Source organism: Hydractinia symbiolongicarpus, chromosome 10 (assembly GCF_029227915.1).
Source record: "Hydractinia symbiolongicarpus strain clone_291-10 chromosome 10, HSymV2.1, whole genome shotgun sequence".
In the NCBI taxonomy this organism is placed as follows: Eukaryota; Metazoa; Cnidaria; class Hydrozoa; order Anthoathecata; family Hydractiniidae; genus Hydractinia; species Hydractinia symbiolongicarpus.
This window is the reverse complement of record NC_079884.1, coordinates 12,143,014-12,168,626: the sequence shown is the minus strand read 5'-3', so window position 1 is coordinate 12,168,626 and position 25,613 is coordinate 12,143,014. Positions and strand designations below refer to the sequence as shown.

Genomic DNA, 25,613 nt, shown 5'->3' with positions numbered 1-25,613 from the left:
CGTTTTTAATCACAGTGATGGAGGGCACACAACAACATCATGCATGCTGTAGTTGTTCTGCCCGGATAATGAACATTGGCCTGATTAAGTACGGCAGCTTGCACCGGTTAAGAACAGGGCAGAAAATACATAATCAGGGCAACATAATCAGGACAGGCCGGCTTATTACTCAAAAAATATTATTTGGCACTTATAAAAGGGACATATAATCAGGGCAGGCCAGTTTATATACGACAGTGTAATATTATTTCTCATTTATTATAGAACGAACATAATCGGGGCGGGCCGACTTATGTATGACACAGTCAAATATTATTCGAGACTTATAGAACGAACGTAATCGGGGCCGACCGGCTTATGTATGGCATTTTTCTATTATTTCTCACTTATTATAGAACGCACATAATCGGGGAAGGCCGGCTTATGTATGACAGTCAAATATTATTCCAGACCTATAGAACAAATATAATCGGGGCCGACCGCTTTTATATCATTCGTCATCACTTCTGACAAGCGAATAGCCCTGGTGGCAAAGTTGTTGTTGCTCTCAAATGAAACGAAATTTCGCGGCAAATACTAAATTTTGGGATTCGCAAGTTTAATAACTTTTCACCAAACTTAATTCCCGCAAAAAGAATAATTTAGGTTCCGTGAAATTTAGTTACTTCAAAGTATATTATGCTGAAATGTATTTACTACAAGATTAGTTTTAAACTAAGAATTACGTCAAGACTTTTTCCTTCCGCTATCTCTAGTTTTTAGGGGCGTTCTATCTTTCAGAGAATGTTTAATTCACAAAAGTTCGAAGAAAATGCCAATCACAGCCTGCCTGGCCAGCCATTATATCAGCGTTCATAATCCGGTCACCACTACATAACCAGTGCAAAAAAACATAATCGGATCATGTGTACATAATCCGGCTGTCCCGGTTGTAAACAGGCCGTTTTCGCAATCTGGGCAGAACATAGTTGCTCCACGGTTCTGTCCACATGGAGTGAACAGTGAAGGTTAGATTTTTACTATTTTTGTTACGAGGTTGTAGCTAGCTACAAGCCAAGAAATATACAAGAAAAAAATGGGAAGGAGTTGCAGATGTCTGTCATATAGCTACATCAAACAAGATTCTTCAAAAACAACAGGATAATTCCACTTTCTAGCCCTGCTATATTATGGTACTTCTTGCTTTAGGTAAAGGTACCTAACAGCGGTAACGAAGGCGCCGTAATTTAGTGGTTATAACTCCTGCACTTTGTGCGGGAGACCGGGGTTCGATTCCCCTTGACGGCGATTCAACATGGGGGAGTGAATGTTACCATAGCCCCGGGTGTTAACCTAAGCCATGTGAGGGAAATTTGGGAAATGGCACACTATGTGTGGGTTGGTGGATGTTTCCGGCAGTTGACTAGTGGAGCGCGTACCCTAATTGGGTCTGCGTAGTTCAAAATGAGCATTAAATACTCTAAGACTCACCATCTAAAGCCATGGCCCCTCCTGGAAAATAATAGATAAATAATATTGTGAGCCTAGCCATGTAAAATATGCACATCTATCTATCTACCTAAGCCATACCTTAGCCGTACGTAACTACACTTTTATCTTTAACATGAGGTAATGTATTTTAATGGAAACAACTGAGCTAATCGTAGTGGTAAATTTGTTGTGTTACGGAATTTCTGTTTCTGAATTGCTAATGAACCTGCAATATACGAAAAATGTTAGAGAAACATCTTGCTCTTATAAACACCAAATGGGGCAGAGCGGGGAAGGTGACTCACCAATCGAGAAATTAAGTACGGCTGGCAATAACAAGGTGGTTAGTACGGGTGGTGAACTTCAATGTGACTATAAAGAAAAAGTAAACTAGTGGGGATGGGTAAGGAAAGGAGAGGAAAAATATGAAATTATAAGACAACATATATTTCACTTAAAACACAGTTATCTATATGAAGTAAGAAATTATCAATAAAAACAAAATTAAGTATAGGTACAGCTAGCTAAAATAACGTACGACTGGACAATATTTAGATAAGGCTATATTTATATCATATAAGAAACAACTTCAAATGCTAAAATATATTCAATAAAAGCAAAATTATGTTAGGTACGGCTAGCTAAAATAAGGTATGACTGAACAATATTAAGGTACGGCTGGATTCTATTATATAAGAAACAACTTCAAATGCTAAAAAAGGTTCAATAGAAACGAAATTAAGTTAGGTATGGCTAGCCAAAATACAGTCCAGTCCAGATGTAAGCGTACGTGTACGCTCCAATTTCACACCTTTTTCTCAGAGGTGGTAGTTGTTTGTTTTTTGTTCTTATTAATTATTTTGCGAGTCTTGTAAGTCAAACTTTCGCGTAATAAACAAAAGATTTTTGAAGAAAAAATAGCTTATTATAATTGAGCGTAACTATTGTTAAATAGTGTTAACATAACTATTCTCAATAGCATAATATCAAAATAATATCAAATATCATTAATAGTTTTATTAAATAAAAGTTTTGCGTGGAAACTAAATAAACTAGCGACAAGACATTGTTGGTTGCACAGGTTAAATAAAGCTTTTAAGCAATAGAAATAGTTATATTTTAACAAAGATTGAAACTTAAATTTTGATAGAAAAGCATTTTCAGATTGCGTTTTAAAAGTTTTAGAACTAAAAACGGCGATAGAAATGTTTTTTAGATCGCATTTTAAAAGTTTAAGAATGAAGAATGGTGATAGGAAAGCTTGGTTAGGGACCGTCTCAAAATGTTCGTACGTAGTTTGTATAATTCGTATAAAAAACTTTGTATCGATTTATTAAATCTTTCGTATCATTTTATTTTTAATACGAACTTTTTCGTATCATCAAAATTACAAGTTCGTATAAAGTTCATATCATTTTTAAAGAAGTTTGTATAAAAATTTGCTTATACGAAGTTCGTTTATTTTAATTGGATTTATTATCTAAGGTCTTTAGGGATCGTCTCCACGGCATCGTAGAAAGCAAAAACATCTCCGTAGATCGTTTGAAAATCATGAAAACGGAATCGTAGAAAACGAAAAGATTGCCGTAGATCTGTTAAAAATCATGAAAACGGGATCATAGAAAGCGAAAAGATCGCTGTAGATCGTTTAAAAATCATGAAAACGGGATCGTAGAAAACGAAAAGATTGCCATAGATTGTTTAAAAATCATGAAAACGGGATCGTAAAAAAAGAAAAGATTGCCATAGATCTGTTAAAAATCATGAAAACGGGATCATAGAACGCGAAAAGATCGCCGTAGATCGTTTAAAAAACATGAAAATGGGATCGTAAAAAACGAAAAGATTGCCGTAGATCGTTTAAAAATCATGAAAACGGGATCCTAGAAAACGGAAAGATCGCCGTAGATTGTTTAGATTGAACCTATGAATATGCAATTTTACTAGTCTTTTCAAAGAAGTAAACCTCATATATTTTACTTTTTTTATTTCGTTTAAAGTTCGTATCATTTCTTTTTGTCTTTTAAAAAAAATTGTTTATTTCTTTTGTTTCTGGTTTCGTATTGACATAATTATGCGCAATTACGCCGGTACTTTTGAAGTTTGTTTCAAGATCATATAGCAATTTACTTTGTTCAAAGTTCGTATCATTTCATTTTGTGCGATAAAAAAACTTTGTTTAAGTTCGTATCATATATTAAAAAAGTTCGTATAAACTTCGTTTATACTTTTTATTTTAAACAAAGCACTTCGTATGACATTCGTTTCACGAAACGAAGTACTTCGTAGCATTCGTATAATTATACGAAAAAAACATACAAACATTTTGAGACGATCCCTTAGATAGTGTTTTAAGTATTTAAAATTTTATTGACTCTAACCAATGTGACACCGCGAGCCATTGTTTGACAGTTTTATTAAATAAAAAATTTGCACAAAAACTAAATAGACAGCGAGAAGCATTGTTTGTTGGAAGCATTGTTTAAATCTTTTTAGAGATAGAAATAATTATGTTATAAAATTCAAATAATGTTAAAACATTGATTTGTACTAACTCTTTTTCCAAGATTTATTTTTTTAAAAAAACACTTGTTTTTTAACTTTGTATATTTTTTTCACCAGAACAAAATGTTTCCACAACGAGCGTTTTCACCTTTTATGTGCGTCGAAAGTTATATTTTTAGACTCTTTCTACAGTATGAAAATCTAAATAAAATATTCTCACAATGGGTGTTCTTATCCCAAACGTAGGGCTTTTCCGTGTGTGTTATTAAACTTTGATTTTTATATAAAGAACTTTTAAAAGTTTTGCATGTTAAGAAATATGTTTCAACGATAAAGAAATATTACTAAAAGTTTTAAAAGTGGCATTAGTTTTTTTTGAAATTTAGATCATTGGTTTTGTTGTTTTTTAAAGGAGCTTGTGTTTTTTGAGCATATCAAGATTAAAATCGCGTTATTATAATTAGTTTCGGTGTTAAAAAAATAAAATTCAATGGCCTTCTCGTTTAATTTTTTCTCGCGCAGAGTATTGTTTTTAAACAATGTTTCTTGTTATGCTTTTGTTTTTAACATGAAGCAATTATTTTTGCGCAATTTGAAAGGAACTCGCTATCCTATTGTTTTTTTTTAATAAAAGCAATTATTTTTGAAAGTTGAGCGTACGAGTACGCTTACATCTGGACTGTACTGTAAGGTATGGCTGAACAATATTAAGGTACGGCTGAATTCTATCATATAAGAAACAACTTTAAAAACGCTCAATAAAAATGAAATTAAGTTAGGTATGGCTAGCATTGATTAAAACTAAAGTATGGCTGCGCATCTGTTTCATGTTTAACGTAAATATAATTGCAAAGCTAAAAATATAAAAAATATTACATAAGAAACAAAATGTTTTAACAAATAAGAACACGATAATATATGATTATATTTTACTAAATATCACTATCATCAGTGTTAGAATTGATTACTTACATTCTCTAACGTTTCCATTTCAAGGACCAAATCTGTAACAGATCTATCCAATCTTGATGCAATATATCTAAACGAATACAACAGTAAAAGAAAGATGTTGATAAAATCAAATGTCGTAAAGAGTGATTTAGAGATAACAGGGATAGATACAGGCCAATTATGTTTAAAGTCAGTGAGTGTGACTCCTAACCCAATTGCCAAACAATTTAAAAAAATACTTGGTAAGAACTTGGCCAGGGCTTCCTTTCTTGATGCTGCTAACAATATTCTCTGCATGTTACTTTGATATTGTCTTCTGATGATGGTGGTGATGCTTTTATCGGTTTTATCATTGATTGTTGCACAACAGGAAGAACGTATAAAAAACGCTTCAGAACAAATAAATTCTAAAACATGCCTACATTAATGTTTAGGAATTTGATATGAAATATCATTTGGAAAAAGACTTTGCATGTTGTTAACTACTTTGTTTGTTGTAATCTCCTTCACAAAAAGTTTTTCGTCAGATTCAACAAGGCACGAAAAAATGCGAGCTGAAGGCTGTCCTGCGTGATCAGCTTTAAATATGAGAAACGGACTCTAAAGAGGCTTCATTCTTCCGTAAAAACCATCTGTATTCTCCAAATTGATTGCAATCAAACATTGAGCTACATAAAGCAATTGTGAAACTTTATGGATAAGTCAGAAGGTTCCTCTTGTTAAGAAAACCGAATAATATACTTCGCAACAAATAGCATGTGTTTGATGAGATTATAATGTTTCATTTCCCCATTTTTTCAATTTAACAATAGAACATTTATCTTTTGGATACAGTACTGGAATCAAGACACCTAACATCGTGGATTGCGTATCTTGCGCTTCCGCACGATTCACAATGATGGCGCAATAGTAAAACTTTTAAGCATCGTGAAATTCGCGATCCATCGTGGAGTCGACTTTCACGATGCATCGTGACTTTCGCGATCCATATTGCGACCGTCATGATACATCTTTAAACATTATAAAAATCACTTAATGTCATAAGAGAATAACGCAATTAAAATTTGAAGTTGATCCTGAAAACGGAGAATTATGGGGTAAACAAATCATTGAGTATTCTCAATTATTATTGTAAAGGACCTGATACAGTTGTACAATATCACTGAAATATAACTTATAATATCACTATAATTTCTTAAAATATGTTTAAAATAGAGTTATGATTTCTTATAATATAGTCATAATATGTATAATTTCAACACCTGACATGTGCGTCATAACCTCATAATTTGCTGCATGGCTATAATATTTGATTAAAATCAAACAAGTTTGATTTTAATAATATTGTTGGTGATCTGGTTTCGATTGCCTTTTGTTTATGTGACAATAGATCTATTATCTGCTAGCGTTGTTGTGGCAACAATGTTATGAAATTAAATGAAATTTATAACAATATTTTACAAGTATATCCTGGCCTTAACTAACCTGCAATGTTAAAATACAACTCAATAAATAAAAGATAAAATTCATGAATAATTAATTAGTTCTGCTGATTATAGCTTTAGTCTACGTGCTTGAATTTTGTACAGAAAGAAATGACGTAACATCAAAGGTGGTGCATTATAAGACGATCTTCATTATGCTACACTGCACGAGCTTTAACTTTCGATAGCATATAAACTTTCAAATAAAGTATTGTTCATTGGATAATAAAACAATCTGTTACACTGTTAGGATTCTTATTGGCTTAAAACTCATTTTAGCCTCGTTCTCAGAAAAAAATCTTTAGCCTGGATAAGTTTCGGGTGTCCAGCCTAGCTGCGCTGTCTCTATCTATCTATCTCTCTATCTCCTCAGGTGATTTTAAAGATTTAAAAAAATATCAAGCAAAACGTTTTAGGGGGAAAAAATGAAAACAAACAAACATTTTCTTATCCCATCTCATGAAAAAAAAAGATTATGAATGTCGTTTTGCGGCTTTATTAAGTTCTTCCTTTTTCTTTTCATTTTCCATCATTAAATAACGTGCACGCATAAACAACAACAATTTTTTTTAAAAAAAGTTCTTCTGTTTTAAATAAAAAGTTTACATCTCTTAAGTAAAAAGTTTCCATCTCTTCCATCAACATCCAAAACGTTAATCCTACTCTTTATTCAGACATTCACTGTCTATTATTCAGTCTATAATTCAGCCTATACTTCAGCCTATACTTCAGTTATGCGGTTAATCTTCTTCGTCTATAACAGCCACATGTCTTAAAGTGCCAATTTCAATTGTGAAATTTCAATAGGCTGCAACATTTACCAGAATTTGTCTGGACTTTACAGTATAATAGTTTAGATTAGTACAATTTAACTTGTACCCTTATTCAGGTAGTAACGAAGTATATCAAAAATGCTTTGTTCTCAATGTCAATGATCTTTTAACTTGTCTGTAAAACGCCAGGGTTAACTAAATACACATATTGACACTATAATGAGATATGTCATTGGGATACACAGCTTTTTTTAAATATTTTTATCTATAGCTTCTTTGTTATGTAGATCTCCTAATTGACATGGCAAATAACGATGATTCGTCGGATGGTCCAATGAAAAAGAAGAAGAAGAAATTATTTTCCCACAAGGTAAACTTAGATATAAAAAAATTACGGATTCAAAACTGGAAGGACTTACATTGTAATTAGTGCTTGGTTTGGTGACACTACATTTATCAAAGAAGCTCTTTAAGAATTATAGTTATGGAGGTATCTCATTTTAATTGTTAGTAAAAACACTGGCGATAATCTTTGTTAGATTTTTCAATTCACTATCAGCCATAGTATTAAGAATCTATATGAAACCAGTATATTTCAGACCAAACAAACAATTCCCCTATAATGATGTGAATGGTAGGGAAAAAAACATTAGCATTAAATGTTCTCTGTGCCCCTGAATCCCCTAAAAATAACATGTACTAGCCTATTTTGAAAGTTTTTAAATAGATTACATGACGTAGATTCAATTGTTTTTAGGGTAATCTACTAGACGAACCCGTTAGCTTTGATTTTAATGTGAACAATGACAGTATGTCTTTAAATATAAAGTTTAAAAGAAATCCTGATTTGGTAAGAAAAGTAAATGTAATATATTTATAATATATTTATACTCAATACTTTTTTGTATTTATGTTCTTTTTTCTGAATGACATAAAGACGAAAGTTAAATTTTTGATAACTTAGGAAAACCAATTCATGTGTGTTGAAGAGGCTTTTTCAGTTTTTTTTTCAGTGTTTTTGTAATTGTTCAAGGATTGTTACTCCTTGAACATAACAGTTTGGTATAGGTGACGTTTTGGGGGATTCTTCTACTATAATTGGACAAAATGAAATGGTGTTTTGCATGCATTTACGTAATTGCTTAGGTTAGAAGTTCACAATTGATTGTTTTTGTGGATTTTTATCATTTACAATATAAATATATGTCTAATACCATTTGTATTTGCCTGATAATGATAGAAGTATCACTCGAAACGATGGCTACCAAACTATCATTTTGAAGAAATTATAAACCTTCTACAATAATGTTGGTCTGTTTAGTTGTTTATTGTCAACAATCATCAATCTTCTTAAATGGTTTGGAAATAACTAAGAGGTGTTGTTCATACCTAGGTGGGGCTTGAAACTCAGTAAATTCATACTGTATTCTTCATTTTTAGGATGCTAACAATAATAATGAAGATAAAATAAAGCCAAAAAAAAAGGTTATTTTCTTTTAAAAAATTTTAGAAGCAAAAACACATCATATAGCTAAAGATATTTAATTATTTTCTTTTGTTTAGGCCACTCGCCCAGTTCCATTTACAGACGAACCAAGTTTCGATAGCAGCGTGGAAATTGTAAAAGAAAAAAAGAAAAAGAAGAAAAAAAAGAGAAGTAATGAGGTTTGTCACTGTCACACTCTCTTGTTAAATTAACAATGATTCACCACCTAAACAAATTAATCCGTGCAACAACAGGAACACAGTAATGCAATTTCATCAACAACAACAACTGCAGAACCACTTAAGGCCCCACTATGAACCTCTTTATAACAGCCCTTAAAATTAGAATTTTTTTTACGCTGACGTGAGATACATTTCAACTGATTTGCGTCGGCAATATTTTTTTGTAGTGAAATTTTTTCAGCTGGCAGTAACTTTCGTCATTGACTTTTTATTAGGGCTAGACCTCTCATAATTCGATGCATTGATCTCCTAAGACAATGACAAATGGGAACGGAGTACAAGTCTTTAACATACCTTCCTACCTTTGTTAGGTTAATAGTTCACTGCCAACTTGCTTTTTATGTTTCGAGATGAACTCATCAGGCTAGGGCATCATTAGGTTGTAATCGCAGACGTCGGTGACATGCTTCAAAAATGCTTGTCACCAGCACAGTTTAACATGAAGCAAAACTGTACAGGAGACTGTTAGATTGTTAGAGTCTTCACAGAACATCTCTCCTAACAAAACCAAGGGCAGGGCTGACTTATTGCCTGATGTGTCGTGTGGGATAAAGAACTTCTGGACTTCTTTTTAATACGATATACAATTTTTTCGATTATTATTACGAATCGAATGGTACCACAGTATTTCAGTAGCCTGAGTGATTTTAGTTGTGATAATTACTAAAAATCAAATGTAATTATTTTGTAGTCGCAATGAGTGGGAGTAGCTCAAACAAAATCAAAATTATTGTTATTAAAAATTTCACAACAAAATAATTCAAAAAAATTGCAGACGCAACCACGGTTTCTTCGTATTTTACGTTGGCAATTACGCTAATTTTAAGGGCTGCATAATACTTTTATATAGACTTTAAGACTTAAAACTCAACACAAAGTTGAAATATTTTTTAAACTTGATAAAAACAAATCTTTTTTTCTGGATCCAAATAACATCTTTAATGCTATGAATGCCTGCTTCTTAAGTCGTCTAAACTATTTCTGTCTCAAATTTTTGTTACACATCTGTTTAATTTTTCATACCATTTCTCTCTAAACAGTCAAGATCTTCTTGCTTGACTGTCCATGTTTTAATGGAAGTAAAAACCTTACCATACCTCTAAAAACAAATCATTTTTAGCATTTTGCAAAAACCATATAATCTTTGGGTACAATTTGAAAAAATTAGCAACATAGAAACAGAATTTTTTGGTTCTTGTGTAAAAACGTTTTACAATAATAAAACAAATGTTTTTGCTACAATGTAAATAAAAGCTAACTCACAAGACAACTTTTTTAAGAAGTTTTTGATGACTTTCAGACAAAATAGACTGACTTTGTAGCAAGCAATACATTGTCATTAAATAGGAGAAAAAGTTTCAGGAAAGTAAGTCTATGGATACAAAAACAATCCAGCAAATGTCTTGGAACATGAGCTCACCTGAACTAGCTTTACGTTATGAATGCATGAATAGGCTGGGTTTTTTTTTACTACAGTGAAAAAAGACTTAACTAAACACAGTCCTGCAGATTAAATTTTATCAAACAACCTTACAAACCACTATTATGCTAAAAATGCATAAAATAGTGATGCTCAAAAACGTAAGATGCTAAATGGATTTTTCTACTAGTTAACTACCGGTTACATAAAAATTGTTATGTACAGTAATGCTTGTTTGGTTAACAGCTACAGCTTTTGCAGATGGGAACAACTATAGGCCTTTCAGTTATTGCCAGAATATTTCTGCTATCATAAAGACCAAACTTCAAAGACTATCTTCAAAAATTATTTTTAGATAACCCATGCTAATGAGGCAACACATAAGAAAAAGAAAAAATTATTTTCTTATAAAAATGAAGTATTTGACACAGTAAGCAGACTATTTATATTTCTATATTGGTTAGTGATAGTGATCTTTAGTGATATGAAAATTATCTTTTATCAAGGATGATAGTGATGTAAAGCCAATACTAAATAATGCATCGGGTTCATTGGACCAGGTATACAAAATTGTTTTACTTCTTGAGTGAATCGACTCTTCAATTAGCCATATGTTGGTATTCTACAATGACAACCAATGTGTGTAGGGAAAACACTTTTTTTCAATGCAAAAAAGTTTGAATAAGAAAGACTGGTATTGTTTATAAACATGCTGATTTTTCCATGTCTTGATATAAGTGATAACAGGATCATTTCATCCTGTTCAATGATGGAAGAAGCATCTTGGAAAATATTCCTTGTTAAAGTATATATTAAATTTGTCTACAATATATAATTTTTTCTTGCAGCAATCTACTTACGATGACACTGCTTCAACATCGCTTGAACTAGAGGAAAGAAAAAAAAAGAAAAAGAAGAAGAAGGAGAAATGTGTTGATGCTCTGCAGGATGATAAGGTAGTTTGTTGTTTTCTGTGTTTTTAAGATGTTATGAAGTATGTTGTATGTTGAGTTTTTATTATTTGTTGTTCTTACCTTTTATTAGCATAATGACACTGAACTTTCAAAAAAAGAAAAAAAGAAAAAAAGGTCAACGTCTGAACTGGTATGTAATTGCACTAGATACTCAATTTAGTTCTGAACTGGGCAATGTTCATTTAAGTGATTACAGTAATTTTGAGTCTTCTTAAATTTATTTTTTGGGGACATAAACAATTAAGCTTAACCCTATTCGGACCGGGGTTTTTCGAACATGCTATGACCGGGGGGGGGGGGGGGGGCGGATTCCGCTCCCCCTCAATAACTTTTCATAGAATTGTTCAAATTGAATCAAACTTGGCAAACTTATAGTACGTCTTAAAAGGAACAAAATGGCGGCAAAAATTTTTTGCTTGCGTCAGCACATTTTCTGTGACGTCATCAGAAGCTTGAAAATTGTTAAAAATGCAACTATCTGCTTAAAATATAATTACTTTTGTTCTAGAGCGAATTTTTACATTCTGTTTGAAGTTTCTGAAAGCTAAACAAAACTTTTTTAACATATCTTCTGGTTTTTACACGGATCGGATAAAAAATTGCCCGAAAATCTGTTTTTTTTCGATTTTCAGGTAAAATCCGACAAAATCGGGAAATCGGATTAGTCACGTGTCAAAATTATTCAAAATGATTGTTCTTGATGAAACAAAGTTGTGTTGCAAGTTTCAAGTTCTAAGGATAATCCTAACAGGAGTTATTATATTTTCCCCATTATAAGGATTTCATAGAGATTTTAGGGGTAGTTTTGAGTAATGGCCAATATCAAAGCCTCTGAAAGGTATGGGACCTAAAAACTTAGCATGCAGGTGTCTAATAGATAAATGTTGAAACTCATTAAGTATCAGCCATATAAGAAAGCAATTAGGAGTTATTAAAAAAAAACTGTCGGGGGCGAAAACTGTGTCGAATTTTTATCTCGAGTGTTGATAAAAGTAGTGAAATATACTATTATAAGAACACTAAAACCAATATTCTTTTTTTAGTTTTTTCAAAATAGAAGGATAACAAATACAATAATAACCGATTACCCCATGCTATATCAAAAAAATCGCCTTGTTCATTGCACTGACCTAACAAGCTCTGTTGGCAATTAGGCCTAGGGCAATATTTTTTGGCCAACCTGTGTTAATTGGTTTATTATTGTGTTATTATAGACCATAGCTTTTTACGTAAAAACGGATGAAGTAGCTGTGTATTTTTTCACATTAACTTTCCAGTGTAATTAGTTTGGTATTTTATTCAACTCTTTAACTTATCATTAACTCCCTCGGGTATTTAGGCGCCAATTATTAATTACATAACGCCTGAAGGGTGGGAGGGAGATCATTTTTGTAACATACTATTCTGAAAATTTATAGGTGTGGTGGCGGCAGAGTTCTTTTGTTATATAACAGAGAATTTTTATGTGTTGCAGATATTTCTAGTTATTTTAGTGTATGATCTACATCTTTTTAATTTCTGTTTTGCCTCTTGACATGTCATTTATCATGCTAAATAAATGGCCCTCTTATATCTTTTTCTCATGTTAGAGCACTAGTTTGCTTGATTTTCTGTTACATGGATGTTTTTTGGTACTATTAAAATTAAATAAATGAGGTCTTAAGATTCGAAAGATTATGTAGCCAGGTAGGTGTGGGGAGGGGTGGTTTTAGTTTTGTTATGATGTGGAACAAAGGGGGGGGGGTGAAAAAAAAATGGCGAATTTGGGTGTTACGTAAATATTGAATGGCCTCTTATGTAGCAATTTTTAATTTAACCAACAAAGACAAACATTGTCGCAAGTGGAATAAAAGATGTAGCATTTAATTTGACCTAAACTCTACTCTATTCGTCTTTTTTAATATTAAGGATGAGATACAGTTACAGAATCGGAACGAAGTTGATTTTGAAAGCAGTATTAAAATAGAAGAAGATATTCCTATGGATAAAAAAATTGAGGTAGACATTCTGAGTTGTACTAACATTTAAATCTCAAATTTTCTTGCTGTAGTTCATCACCAATAGGCAGTTTTGTCAGATTGGTCTGAATGAGCTCAAATTTGGCTGAGAATGTAGAACAAATTCGCATAAACAATTAGATGGTAGAATGTAGTCTGGCAAATAAAGTTACTTTTCCACTGTCTGAGTATAAATTGTGTCTTTAAATATTCCAGGAAAACATTTCTATTGATAGCAGTAAAAAAGAGAAAAAGAAGAAGAAGAAGAAGAGAAAAAAGACTAAAGAGGTGAATATTTACTGCTTATTACATTAAAGCTAAGGACATAAGTTGATGTCATTTGCACTGTACATTTAAGTGTAATGATTTGATATGATGGTCACATATTGTCTCATAATTTTACAGGATTCCCACGCCTTATAAAAACCCTAAAAAATCCTAAACAAATAAAATCCTCCTAAATAATCCTAAAATATCCAAACATTTCCTGATTTTTTGCAAATACTCCTAAAAATCTCCTAAATTTTTAGAGAACAACCATTTATGAAACATTGTATAATGGATTTTTAAGGAAGTGTTTTAAGGTTTTTTCGAATTTTTTGTTGTTGGACAGATTTTTTAAATTATTTTTTCACCACTAAAACACATGAGACTTGTAGTTTTCAAAAATGTTTTCATTTCTGATGAGACGCTGAATGAAAGAAGTTTAATCGCCGGCAAACGAAAACCCGCGATTTCCCGTAAATCCCGGGTTTGGCCCGTATAGTCGAATGTATATAAAGAAAGTACCCAGGGAGTAAACTCATTTCCCGAACGATTTCTTAAATTACTTTTTAACCACTAAAACGCATGAGACTTGTAGCATTCAAAAATGTTTTCATTTTTGATGAGACGCTGAATAAAAGACGTTTAATCGCCGGCAAACCAAAACCCAATGTTTCCCGTAAATCCCGGACTCGGCCCGTACAGTCAAAAGTATACAAAAGAGTACCCCGGGAGTAAACTCATTTCCCGAATGATTTTTTAAATTATTTTTTCACCACTAAAACACATGAGATTTCATTTATTTTCAATAGTATTTTTTCCCTATTCTTGCAGAAATATAACTTATTCAATTAATTTTACACATAATTAGGAGCATTTGCTAAGGTACCCTTGTCACCAATTCAAATTCTTTTGAAATCTCCTAAATATTTGTATGTCTTTACCTCGCTGATTGAAAAAATCTCCTAAAAAAACAGCGAAAATCCTCCTAAAAAAGTTACTTCCAAAATTAATGGGAACCCTGTTTTAAAGCAAATCAAATAAATATTTGGTTATTTGGTTATTTGCTGTCGTTGTCATTACACTTCTCAAGGAAAGTTATTCTGATAAAACAACATACATTTTGACAACCTGTTTTTATAATTTGTAACATTTATTTTGTAGAGTTGGGGTGAAACTACAAAGGATCAAATAGCTGAAGGGGATGATGCGAATGACACTACAGAAAGTGCAGTTTTTCTTATTAAGGTATCACACCTTAAGTTGGAAGAATCTGTTTCCTGTGTAAACTTATAGCTTTGCATGTCAAACGATTTTGTTATGTATTTTTGTCTGTTATTGATTACTTGTGTTTTTAACTCTGCTTTAACTAGGCCTGAATTAAAAAGTATATTTTTTACCCTGTGTAGAAAGAAGAAGGAGATGATGAGACTCATGTTAAGAAAACTAAAAAGCGTTCAAAAAAGAAGAAACATAAAGAGAGTGTAAGTGTCGGGTTTTTTTTTGTTTAACTTCATTCTTTATATGTAAGCATGACACTGGCTCATGAAAACCTGAAATTGAATAAAAGTTAACCTTATGCTACTTTTTGCACAAAAACATGCAGTAAAGCAAGCATATTTTTGCAACAAATTCTAACTCTACAAGCCTAGAAATAATATTTGTAAAAATGGCTGTCTTTGGTTATTTCTAAAAATGACCAAACAACATCACTTTGCAACCGGTAGGCCAGGGTTGACGCCAAGTGAACAAAGTCCAAAGTGTACTAGCTGCACTTTCCACAATATCTATTTTAAAACAATCCGGTCAACGACCCAGAAGGGGTCTGAAAAATCGAAGATGTAGGGCTTGCTGAGGTCTCCAAAAATTAGTATCGTTTACGATTTTGGATCTAACCGAAAAAACTTGGAAGTCCTAAGTCTGCTGTGAACATTGGCAAGTTTGGAGTGCATTTTACTTAACTAAGAAAAGAGTTTATCAATTGCTTGTTGTTATGTACTTCAAAATTCCGTCTTTATTTTCGCTAGTTTATGTCCGGGGCACTATTCATTTATTACAGTTTTGCCAAAAAAACAATGTATAAGTGATGTGAATTAATAATAAATGAAAGCAACTTTAACTGTCCGTCTTCTTTAGTATGAAACAAAGGAATCCTCTGTAGAAGTTGACGTGACGAACGAGTCAAGAAAGAGACGTAGTAGTGTGGTATGTCTATTTTGTGCCAATATATAAAAAAGTTTATTGGGAGGGTACTGGTATTCGCAAGACTATAAAAGTGTGAATCCATCCTTTCTGCTTAGCGTTAAGCATGTGAATAGGATTGATACCTTAGGCTGTTGTCTAGTTGCGCGGTTGCTGTGCTTGCACGACTTCCGTAGCTCAAATGGGAGCTTTAAATGCACTAGGAAGCCCCTCGCAGAAGCCTTGTGGGTCACTGTTACCAACGAAGAGGTAAACAAATGTCTTACTTATTTAATAATTTTTTATGCAGATTTATGAGAAAAGTGATGCTGATGAAGACCACGACATTGATGATGAATTGGTTAACGTTAAGGTAAGATATTTAAATTATTGTTCACAGAGATAAGTATGATGTTTACATGATATTCCTGATTAATGTTACTATGCTGTGTTTTGTTTCGTTATTTGTTTCCCAAAAAGAAATTGCACCCATGTTACAATAACTTTGAAAAATCTCAGACATTTTTATTCTCGAACAAATGTGTGTCCACAAATTTAATTGTCCGGATTTTTGTGTCCGATTTTTTTTAATGTCTGAGCTTTTTAATTTTCCTAAAAATTCCAAATTTGTTGATGGTGCGTTTTTTAGTCTGTATGACGTGGTTACCAACTGTGATGAAAACACTCCATACTCAATGGGTTACGGGCTTTATGATAATTTGAGAAATTTTCAGCAGTAGCCTATAATCAAGGAATTCGATAAGGCCGGTGTATTAAAAACAGTTTGATTATTTTCAGATTTAGACTAAGCACCTTGTATTCTATTAGATATTTTATTTTGAAGGTATGATACAGGTAGATTTTTGATAAATATTGGTGTTTTGTTTTCATTCAATCATCAAATTAATTTTGTTGAAGCATAAAATACGTCAGAAATTTTCTCCGAATTTCCCCAAAATTTTTGAGATAAATCCTAAAATTAACTATAAGACTATATAACTATAAAAACTTATAAAAAAATAGCTTGATTAAACACGCGTCAATTGGTCTATGTTCGCATTAACAAAAATGTCATGTGTTATTTGAGATATAAACTTCATCTATCAATGTGAACGTCCTCGGTTTCTGAATGTATCTAAATATCTTGTTTAAGTCGGATTCGGAAAATGATCGAAAAACGGCACTAGGGTGTCTTCAGAACCATAAAAACATTTTGAAAACCTTGAGATCAGACCTTGAAAACTTTCAGTATCGTTTTTTATTATAAAGCTTTGAAAAAACTTCTGTCTGTTTATGATACACTGTCTGGTAGCAACTCATTGTACAGTCTTTTAATATTTCCTTCCCATAAGATTGTTTAGTGATGCCATATTAGGTTTTTTTTACGTTTGCCCGAAGTATTTTTGTTGTCTGTGTGCGTTTAATCCTTTAAAAAATAACGAAATTGGTGTAAAAAGCTTTGAAAACGTTGAAATTGCATCAGGAATGGCATTTACGATAATAGTGAGGGGTGTCAGGCTTCACGTGCAACCAAGCTTAATTGGACTTTAAAAATTTGTAGTGTCAGCTTATCAGCGCGTTTTCTTTCGTTATTGTGTAAAAGTAGTCATTAATTATGTAGAGTTGTTGTAATAACTTGATTTTTCTGTATTACAGAAAGAAGATCCTGAAGGAAATAACGCCGAGATGGAAGAAAAAATGGATCACTTAAAGAAGAAGAAGAAAAAGAGAAAGAAAAAACAGGTATGCTGATTCAGTTTTTTTCTTTTAACAATTATTTTCAATATGGATAATTAAGGAAGTCTAATAAGAAACGGCAATGAAAACTCGTTTACAAATAAACCGTTAATAATAATAATCTCTATAATAGGAAAGAGGTGGATCTTCTGGGTTTTTTGATATAGGGATTGTTAACAAATGGCGATAGGTGGTGAAATTCTGCGAAACACCCCTACCCTATTATTAGGCTACTGGGATTATATTACAAGTTTGGATGTTCCATTACGAAACTTCATTATTAATCAGCTGTTTTTGTTGTTATTGTTGTTGTTGTTGTTGTTGTTGTTGTTGTTGTTGTTGTTGTTGTTGTTTTACTCTGATAAGTTCTGTTGTTTAAATTATTTTTGCTTTGAGTTCAGTTTGATGATAAAGAAGATGAATTGACATGCGATGAAGTGAACAAGAAGAAGAAGAAGAAGAAAAAAATAGAAGTAAGAATTTTTAAAAATAACGCCATCGGTTTAAATTTACTTTCTTGGTGTTATCCAGGACAATGGTGCAAATTCTCGCAGTTTTCTTTTTTATAAACCATACTATAAGGTAACAATAAAGATTTTGCGGACAGAATTTGCAGAGTAATAAAACATATTCTGACTTGCTTTTTAAGGTTACTCCAGAAGAAGTCCCTTTATGTGATACTGTTTCGTCGACTACTGTGTCATTGCCTACTGATGATCTAGAAATAACTTTCAACCCTTCCACATTTTTTCAATCCACACCAAGTTTACGAAGTATACCAAAAACACAGTTAGTTAGCAATCAAAACGATTTATCCGCATCCGATAAAGAAACTTTCGCAGAGACTGCTTCTGAATCTTATTCCGCACCAAGTGCGCAAACCATCAAAATAACAGGATCGGGTGCACCTGTAGTTTCACGTCTCTCTAAAACGAATTCACCAACTTTGAAAGAAGAATCAGTAGCGAATTCTAAAGCAAGTGAAGAATCAGTTAGTAAATCAACGCCCGTATCAAATTCAAAATCGCTTGGCCAAATCACACAGAAAACGAAATTGAAGGACTTGTCGATGAAAAAACAGGTTAAAGAAAACGAGGTGATTGATTTAACTGGTGATGTATCACGCTTCAAACAGTCGTATGTGAAACAGGCTAAGTTTTTTAACAATTCCCTGCAAAAACATGACCTTCTTATGAACCATAAAGTCACTCGAAAGCAGTTGGAAGAAGCGGGCGTTAAGTGTAATTTCGGGGCGTGGACAAAGGAGGAACTCGATATATTAAACGAAAACATGAAACGATTTGTGAAGAATTATAACATTAGGGACTTGAAGGATTATTTTGAACATGCAAAAGGCGAAGACAGTCGTGAGATGATGTGCGAATTAGCCGAAAACATTAATAGACCCGTCCTCCGGATTCGGTTAAAGGTTAAGGATTTGCTCGGTGAGAAGCCAGATAGAGTTGTGTTTACGAAAACACAAGTGCAGAAGTTAATACAGCTTCAAAAAACTCACGGTAGTAACTGGACGTTGATCAGTGAGAAAATGGGCATCCCTTCACTCTCACTTAAAAGCAAATTCAGCAAACTGAAAGGTGTGATAAACGTTGACGGAGAAGCGATTCCAAAAGAACTTTCTTTCAATGACAAGCATGCTCGATTTAGTGAAAAAGAGGATGAAATGATTTTGAGGGCGGTAAATAAATTGGCCAAGGATGAGAATGGAGATGTGGATAGAGAAAAAATTAATTGGGTTCTTGTTTCACAACATGTTGGGACCAGGACTTCAGGTGCATGTCGCCAACGTTACCTCAATTATTTGTGTAAGAAATACGACAGCAGTTGTTTGGTGCGACACACGCAGATGTCAAAAATAGAAGGAAGAAAATTTTCCGAGAATCGTAGTGCATTTTTTTCGAAAGTTGTAGATCTTTTGTACTCTAGTAATATTACGCAGAAGGTTGATATAAATTGGAGTGAAGTTGCGAAGAAAACCAACAGTGATGTTGATCCTGTGGTTCTGAGGAAAAAGTTTTTTAATCGCGTAGCACAACGCGTACCAATGCATGGACAAAAATCGTTTGATCAAATATTAGAATTTCTAAAGCTCGATAGAAAATTTTAGGTTTTAATATTGTTTTAATTTTTAGAAAATATAGACTTCACTGCCGTAAGAAGCCCTACCCCCCGTTTTATCGTACAAACTGTTGCACTGATTTTATTGAATTTTGCATTTTCCGACAATTCAAAGGGTGCTAATTTTTAAGACCCCCTCCCCTTAGAAAATAAATCAGCCTTCTACGGCACTGATGGATTTTACGATGTGTATATAATTAGATATAACTAGTCGTTAGCCCGTGGAAAATCCACGGGTTCACCCGTCGCAGCTAAGCTACCATTTTGCTTGACAGACATATACAGACGTATACGGGCATTATAATATAGATTCGTTGTGTTTACATCCTGATAAAATATTACATAGTCAGGAGACATCTGAAAAGGTAAAAAGAACGTTTTCAACATTTTTTTAACGATAAATAACCGAAGTGAAACAGAGTTATAAACGTTCTCTGGCTTTTCTCCTAAGCTTAACATTTTCAGTAGGATCAGTTTTTTATTCTTAAAAATAAGTTGTGTGGCTTTGCATTTATTATTGCTTGTTTTTTTGTCGCGAAAAAATAAATATGTATGTAAATATATCTAACCCATCTCGGCAGTGGAAATAACATTTTCATTTTTTTGTCACTGTGATTGAAAAGAGTGAAAGGCTACATAACCTTAGAATTCGTCACTTTTCTTAAAACACTAATTTTGTATCGGATGAAAAGTTTAGGTATAATTTCAATGTTAAAGTGTGTTGCAAACAAAACAAAACAAAAAAACACAAATATTGTAGCTGTAATTAGTTACGAAGTGTTTTCTTTGGCTTCCAAACACTAGGATTTCTCTTTAAAGAAAATATTTCGATAGGAAACGTTTGATGACGTTCTTCTACTTTTAGATTTGGCGAAATTATTTTTTTCCTCAATTTCGTCACTTTTGTGACTTTTGACTTTGTGACGTGACTTTGTGGCTAACAAATTTTTGCCTGCATGCCATCAGATCATACTTCACTTCATTTTCAATGTTTCTTAATAAAATAATTATTAATTAAGGTACAGTTATCTCCCTGTAACCCGAAGACCAAAAACTAGATAATCTGTGGAACCATTTTCTTGGGTCTCTTCGTTAACTCGACCCATTTTTCGTTCCCCTGAGGGTTATTTCTTCGGATAGCTTTTACTCGAGAAAGGGAATCAAAGACCAGATAAATGCAGATTTTAATTTTTTTTTAGTTTACCATTACCTCCTGATGTAGTATAGATAGATAATGTTGTCTCTCTAGGTAAATACAATTTACAAGGGACTTGCATGCCTTTTTCATCGCCAACATTACACCTTTTCCCTATAACTTTTGCCCCACCTTTTGCTAAAATCGCTTTAACTAGAACTATAATCTCATTTTTGACTAAATTCGACTTAACAGGAGCTTCGCTTAACTCGAACATTCGTTAAGTTCGAACATTTTTCCTCGGTCCCTCAAGGTTCGAGTTACAAGAAGTAAACTGTATTTCTGTTTTTGTTGTAGTCGCCATTGATCGTACCTGTAAATTTTCGCGACCACACCCCAAATACTGTTGAGTGAATTCACTAGTCTCAACTATGAGAAACATTTCACACGATGGAATCATAAATTTGATAGCCTTAGGAGATCATACAACGCTGCCAAAAGTAGAAATTGGTTCTATTTATGATTGACGGACTATTTCGACTATGAAAATCCGGATTTTCTTTTTAAATATTTGTTTTGCTGTTTTCCGATGGTAACGTTTTTGATCATGGTATTCAACATATTTCTCCATATTTCTTCTAGATAACACAAATTTCATGATTTGTTTTCAAATTCATCCACAACTCTTTGTGTCCGATCGGGAAGCAGCATCCTGTGAACAGTGTTTAAAAGAAAAATGCATCACACACGTATTGACGGTGGACATTGAAGAGTGTTGTTTTAAATTATGCGCGAAACATGAAAAGTTTGTTGTGGAGAATGGTGCTAGTGTAATGGAAAGTGATAGACAATGTTTTATTAAAAATACTGTGGAGCATGAACAGTTTATTGCGGAGAATGTTGATACTGTTGAACATGAGAAACATATTGTGGAGAATGTTGATACTGTTGAACATGAGAAGCATATTATGGAGAATGTGGATAAGTGTAACCTGATGGTGGAGAGCCGGCGTAGTGGTTTAGTCACTGCATATACTTATGCTTTAGATGTGTCAAACTTTAACATGCTGGATGTTATTGCAGTTTGCTTGTCATATATGAAACAAAGTTTAGGCGAACCCGAAAACAAACTGCTTGTGCATTGGTACGGTACCCTTTTGTTCTTTTTTTGTTTGTGCAATTAAGTACAGGAGAACTCTGGGAATTTTTGTTTCGTGTTTTTTGGTTAAAAAATTATAATGTATTCTTCACTTTGCTGTGTGGAGTTTTGTGTGGAGTTTTGAAATGCTATTTCTAACTGCCATTATTTTTTTAAACTGACTTATTCAGAACAGTTTTTAAAATATGGGTAGATGCTTTTTTGAGAGTATTTTCGTTTTATTTATTTTTTTAGCCATGCTGGACAGTCCCGAAGTGTTGCCATAGTTACTGCATATTTAATGCACACCCAATCGTTACCTCTTGACGCTGCTTTAAAGTCTGTCCAATCAGTACACAGAGAAGCTTTGTAAGAGCTCTATAAATTTTATATGTGTGTTATCATTCTGTTTCTCTATAACCGACTTGGAAACTGCTTTGAGAGAATTAAAGAATTCAAAGTAACATTAGGAAGAATGTAAAGAGAGTAGCCATTACAAAGTTTCTGAGGTTTGTATATTTTTTTAGACCTAATCCTGGTTTTATGGCTCAGTTGAAATTATTTGAACAAATGGGATTTCAGATCAATAATACATGTCCTGCATACAGACAATTTATAACACAACAAAAGAATTTAGACAAACTAGGTATATTTTCTTGTTCATTTATTCTTCACTCGTTTATTTTTATTTCACGATTGATGAATCATTCGCGGGTTCCACTCTCGCTCGACACAACATCTTAGTCACATAATTCATGTTGGATTTGCTGGTTGTACCTATTAATTTCATTATATATCAGTAGTTTTGTTTTTCTTTTTTAGATTCGACCTTTCTTATTGAACATCTGATTGGCTGTTTTCAAACTTCTTTAGACCACACTTACCAAACATTGAAATGTCGCTTATGCAGGTTTGATGGGTTTTTTTTTCGTATACTAAACCATTTTATATTTTCCAAAAATCACTTAGTATCATTTTATAGGTCTGACTTATTCACTTCATCTGATGTCCAAACAGGTCATGACAACTGTACGTCTTGGCATTTACTGGAGCCAGTTCACTGGATGGTTGAACGTGTGCAGTCGGAAGTACAGGGGAAGGTTGATTTTCATATTCCTTTTATAGTCATCTTTATTTTGTGTTGAAAGTAACCCTGTCCTATTTTGGTGCGGTGTAGTTATCCTGAGTGTAAATATGCAGTGTTGAATGTGAGTACTGCGTTTATAAGGTGCGAGAAACATTTTTTATTTATTCCATCGCACGTGAACTTTGCTTTTACGTGATGTAAATTTATTTATTCAAGTAATATGACCAACTATGATTTGGTCTGCTTATTCCTGCTGCTGTATGATTTACACAAATTACCTATGTCGCAGTTCAAATGTGCAGAATGTGAGAAACTCGCCATGAAATATGTAGTACTTATTTATATGACGCTTTTGGCTTCTTTATTGGTTTAGATATGCTGCTACAAATGCTGTGGTAAACTTGGTGCGTACAACTGGGCAGGTGAGACCTTGATTGCTAGTGATCATTTCTATTCTCTGACTCGATTGTTTATGAACAAAATTATAGAGCTCGATTAACAACCAAGACACTTTTTATATAAAACAAAAATTTGGGGGAAAAAATTTCATAAATAAGAACAAAATAAGGTAATTATATAACGTCATAAGTTTTTTGGTGGCAGTTTAATCATCTTTATTGATCTAACTCTTATGGCTACTTTGTCTAAAAATTTCGTGAAATTTTTGAGTTTTTGTGACTTAATTTTCGCGCTTTACCAAATTTCGCGTGTTTTTTTTTCGCGAATTTCATAAGAACTGCGTAACCGCGACACATTTCTGCGATGATAAAGTTGTTTCAAATAGATGATGGATGAAATAATTTATTCTTTTACAGGCAAACAATGTTCATGCGGTAAATGGTTGACGCCGTCCTTTCAAATACACAAATGTCGTGTTGACGCCGTTTTATCAAATACGAAAATGCCGTGTTGACGCCGTCATTTCAAATACACAATTGCTGTGTTGACGCCGTTGTTTCAAATACACAATTGCCGTGTTAACGCTGTTATTTCAAATACACAATTGCCGTGTTGACGCTGTTATTTCAAATATACAATTACAGTGTTGACGCTGTCATTTCAAATGCCGTATTAACATCGTCGTGGTTACGTCATGGATTTGAATTAAGTATGTCCTTGTGAGAAGTTTCTGAAAACGTTGATGATAAAAGAGAGATGTTTCTGCGTTAAAACTTCTTCATCATCATCATCATCATCACCAATTTCACTTGTGCGTCCTGTGTTTATAAATAAACGCAATGTCGTCTGGGTAAGCAAGTTTTTTCGACTGGCGGATAAAGTACAGCAAGTCAACGCGTAAAGTAAATGGCAGAAATGTACAAAACTCATAAACCAACCAGGGTGAATCTATCAACAATTTTGTGACGCTGTATGAAGCTAACCGTAGGTCTTTCCTATGAAGAAGAAAATAGAGTAGTCAAACATTTTGTATCTGTTTCTTTAACTTCTAAAAGTTTAAGGTAAAAGGACAAGTCGCGGTACTCATGATTAGCTGTGTATAGCCTTTTAAATATATTTCATTATTCCTGAGATGCAGTTTGTATTATTACTGATCAAAGCCATTTTATTTTCAGATAAAGGCTCCAAAGTTAACCAAAGTTTTCGGCAACTTGTGCCGCCATTGTAATCACGTGAATCTTTTCTTCAAATCCAATATACACACAACATACTAACAAATTCAAAAGAAATTTGTTGTGACCATCAAGGCACATTCATCTAGAGAGAAGCAAAATTGCAAAAAACGCATTTCTATCGGACACGTAATAAATTGACCATAACTCGCCAATGTTAAATTTTGAACCTGAAAATTTTGGGGGGTTTTCGTTTCAGTTGGTAATGAAACCTATTTCAAAATAAAAGGGAGAGAAAAATTACTATCAGTAGATGCCCCAACTGCTCCACTCTTACACAAACTGGCTTTTAAATTGTTGTATTAAAGAGAGGAGCTACAAGTAGAAGTTTTTAAATCTTCTGCTTACCAGGTTTTAACAATACGTATTCGAACAATGATAGAAAGAAATAATTTCCATTCTTCCACGTTGCCTTCCGTTAAAAAATAATTATATGCTTTTTCCAAGAATTCGCTGGCCTTACTGTTTAGCGACATTGTGAGTTTAGCAGTTAACACTTTTTGGGCTTCGCACCTTAACACGCAAGGGGAAACCATTGCAAAGTTACTTAACCTTATAAGACCCTTCCTGTGCTAAAGTTTTCACACAGCATGGTTGTCCGCAACCATGCTGTGTGAAAAGGGTGAACTGAAAGGCAAAACAAAATGAGTTATTATTTCTCGTGTGTAATGCATATCAGTGAATAGTTTAGAAAATATTTAAAAATACTGATCCGTTCGCATAACGAAGGTCTTTTTGCGAAAAATTATAAAATTCAGGCAAATTCCAACTCTTGAATTTTGACCACGATAATACGTTAATGTGCAACTAAATTTTCGGACTTTCCGCGAAATACCACTGTCGCCATTCGCGAAAATATGTTCTTGAGATTTTTTTTGTCAGTTTCGGCATTCGCAAAAATGAGTCTTGACGCGTGCACCTTAGTTAAATATCTAAATAAATAATTTTTATGATAGGAGCGTATTGGTTGCAATTCGTGTCAAAATGAGAAAGCATTGGTTT

The 25,613-nt window shown here is 33.2% G+C and overlaps 2 protein-coding genes across 2 annotated transcripts; both read left to right on the top strand.

The window, feature by feature from the left end:
• Positions 1-902: 902 nt before the first annotated feature.
• Positions 903-20,268, top strand: LOC130612125 (general transcriptional corepressor trfA-like). Its single transcript, XM_057433413.1, has 18 exons — positions 903-1,007; positions 7,471-7,553; positions 7,941-8,033; positions 8,624-8,668; positions 8,747-8,848; positions 10,687-10,761; positions 10,838-10,891; positions 11,180-11,287; positions 11,376-11,435; positions 13,214-13,303; positions 13,519-13,590; positions 14,731-14,814; positions 14,976-15,050; positions 15,703-15,771; positions 16,058-16,120; positions 17,404-17,490; positions 17,886-17,957; positions 18,134-20,268. Exons 2-18 carry the CDS (start codon positions 7,485-7,487, stop codon positions 19,607-19,609), a joined length of 2,694 nt encoding a protein of 897 aa, XP_057289396.1. The 5' UTR covers positions 903-1,007; positions 7,471-7,484; the 3' UTR covers positions 19,610-20,268.
• Positions 20,269-21,024: 756 nt separating this feature from the next.
• LOC130612130 (dual specificity protein phosphatase 12-like) lies at positions 21,025-24,512 on the top strand. Its single transcript, XM_057433420.1, has 7 exons — positions 21,025-21,899; positions 22,149-22,262; positions 22,421-22,539; positions 22,716-22,803; positions 22,876-22,993; positions 23,354-23,402; positions 23,796-24,512. The coding sequence occupies exons 1-7, from the start codon at positions 21,412-21,414 to the stop codon at positions 23,891-23,893; spliced, it is 1,074 nt and encodes a 357-aa protein (XP_057289403.1). The 5' UTR covers positions 21,025-21,411; the 3' UTR covers positions 23,894-24,512.
• The last annotated feature ends 1,101 nt before the right edge of the window (positions 24,513-25,613 follow it).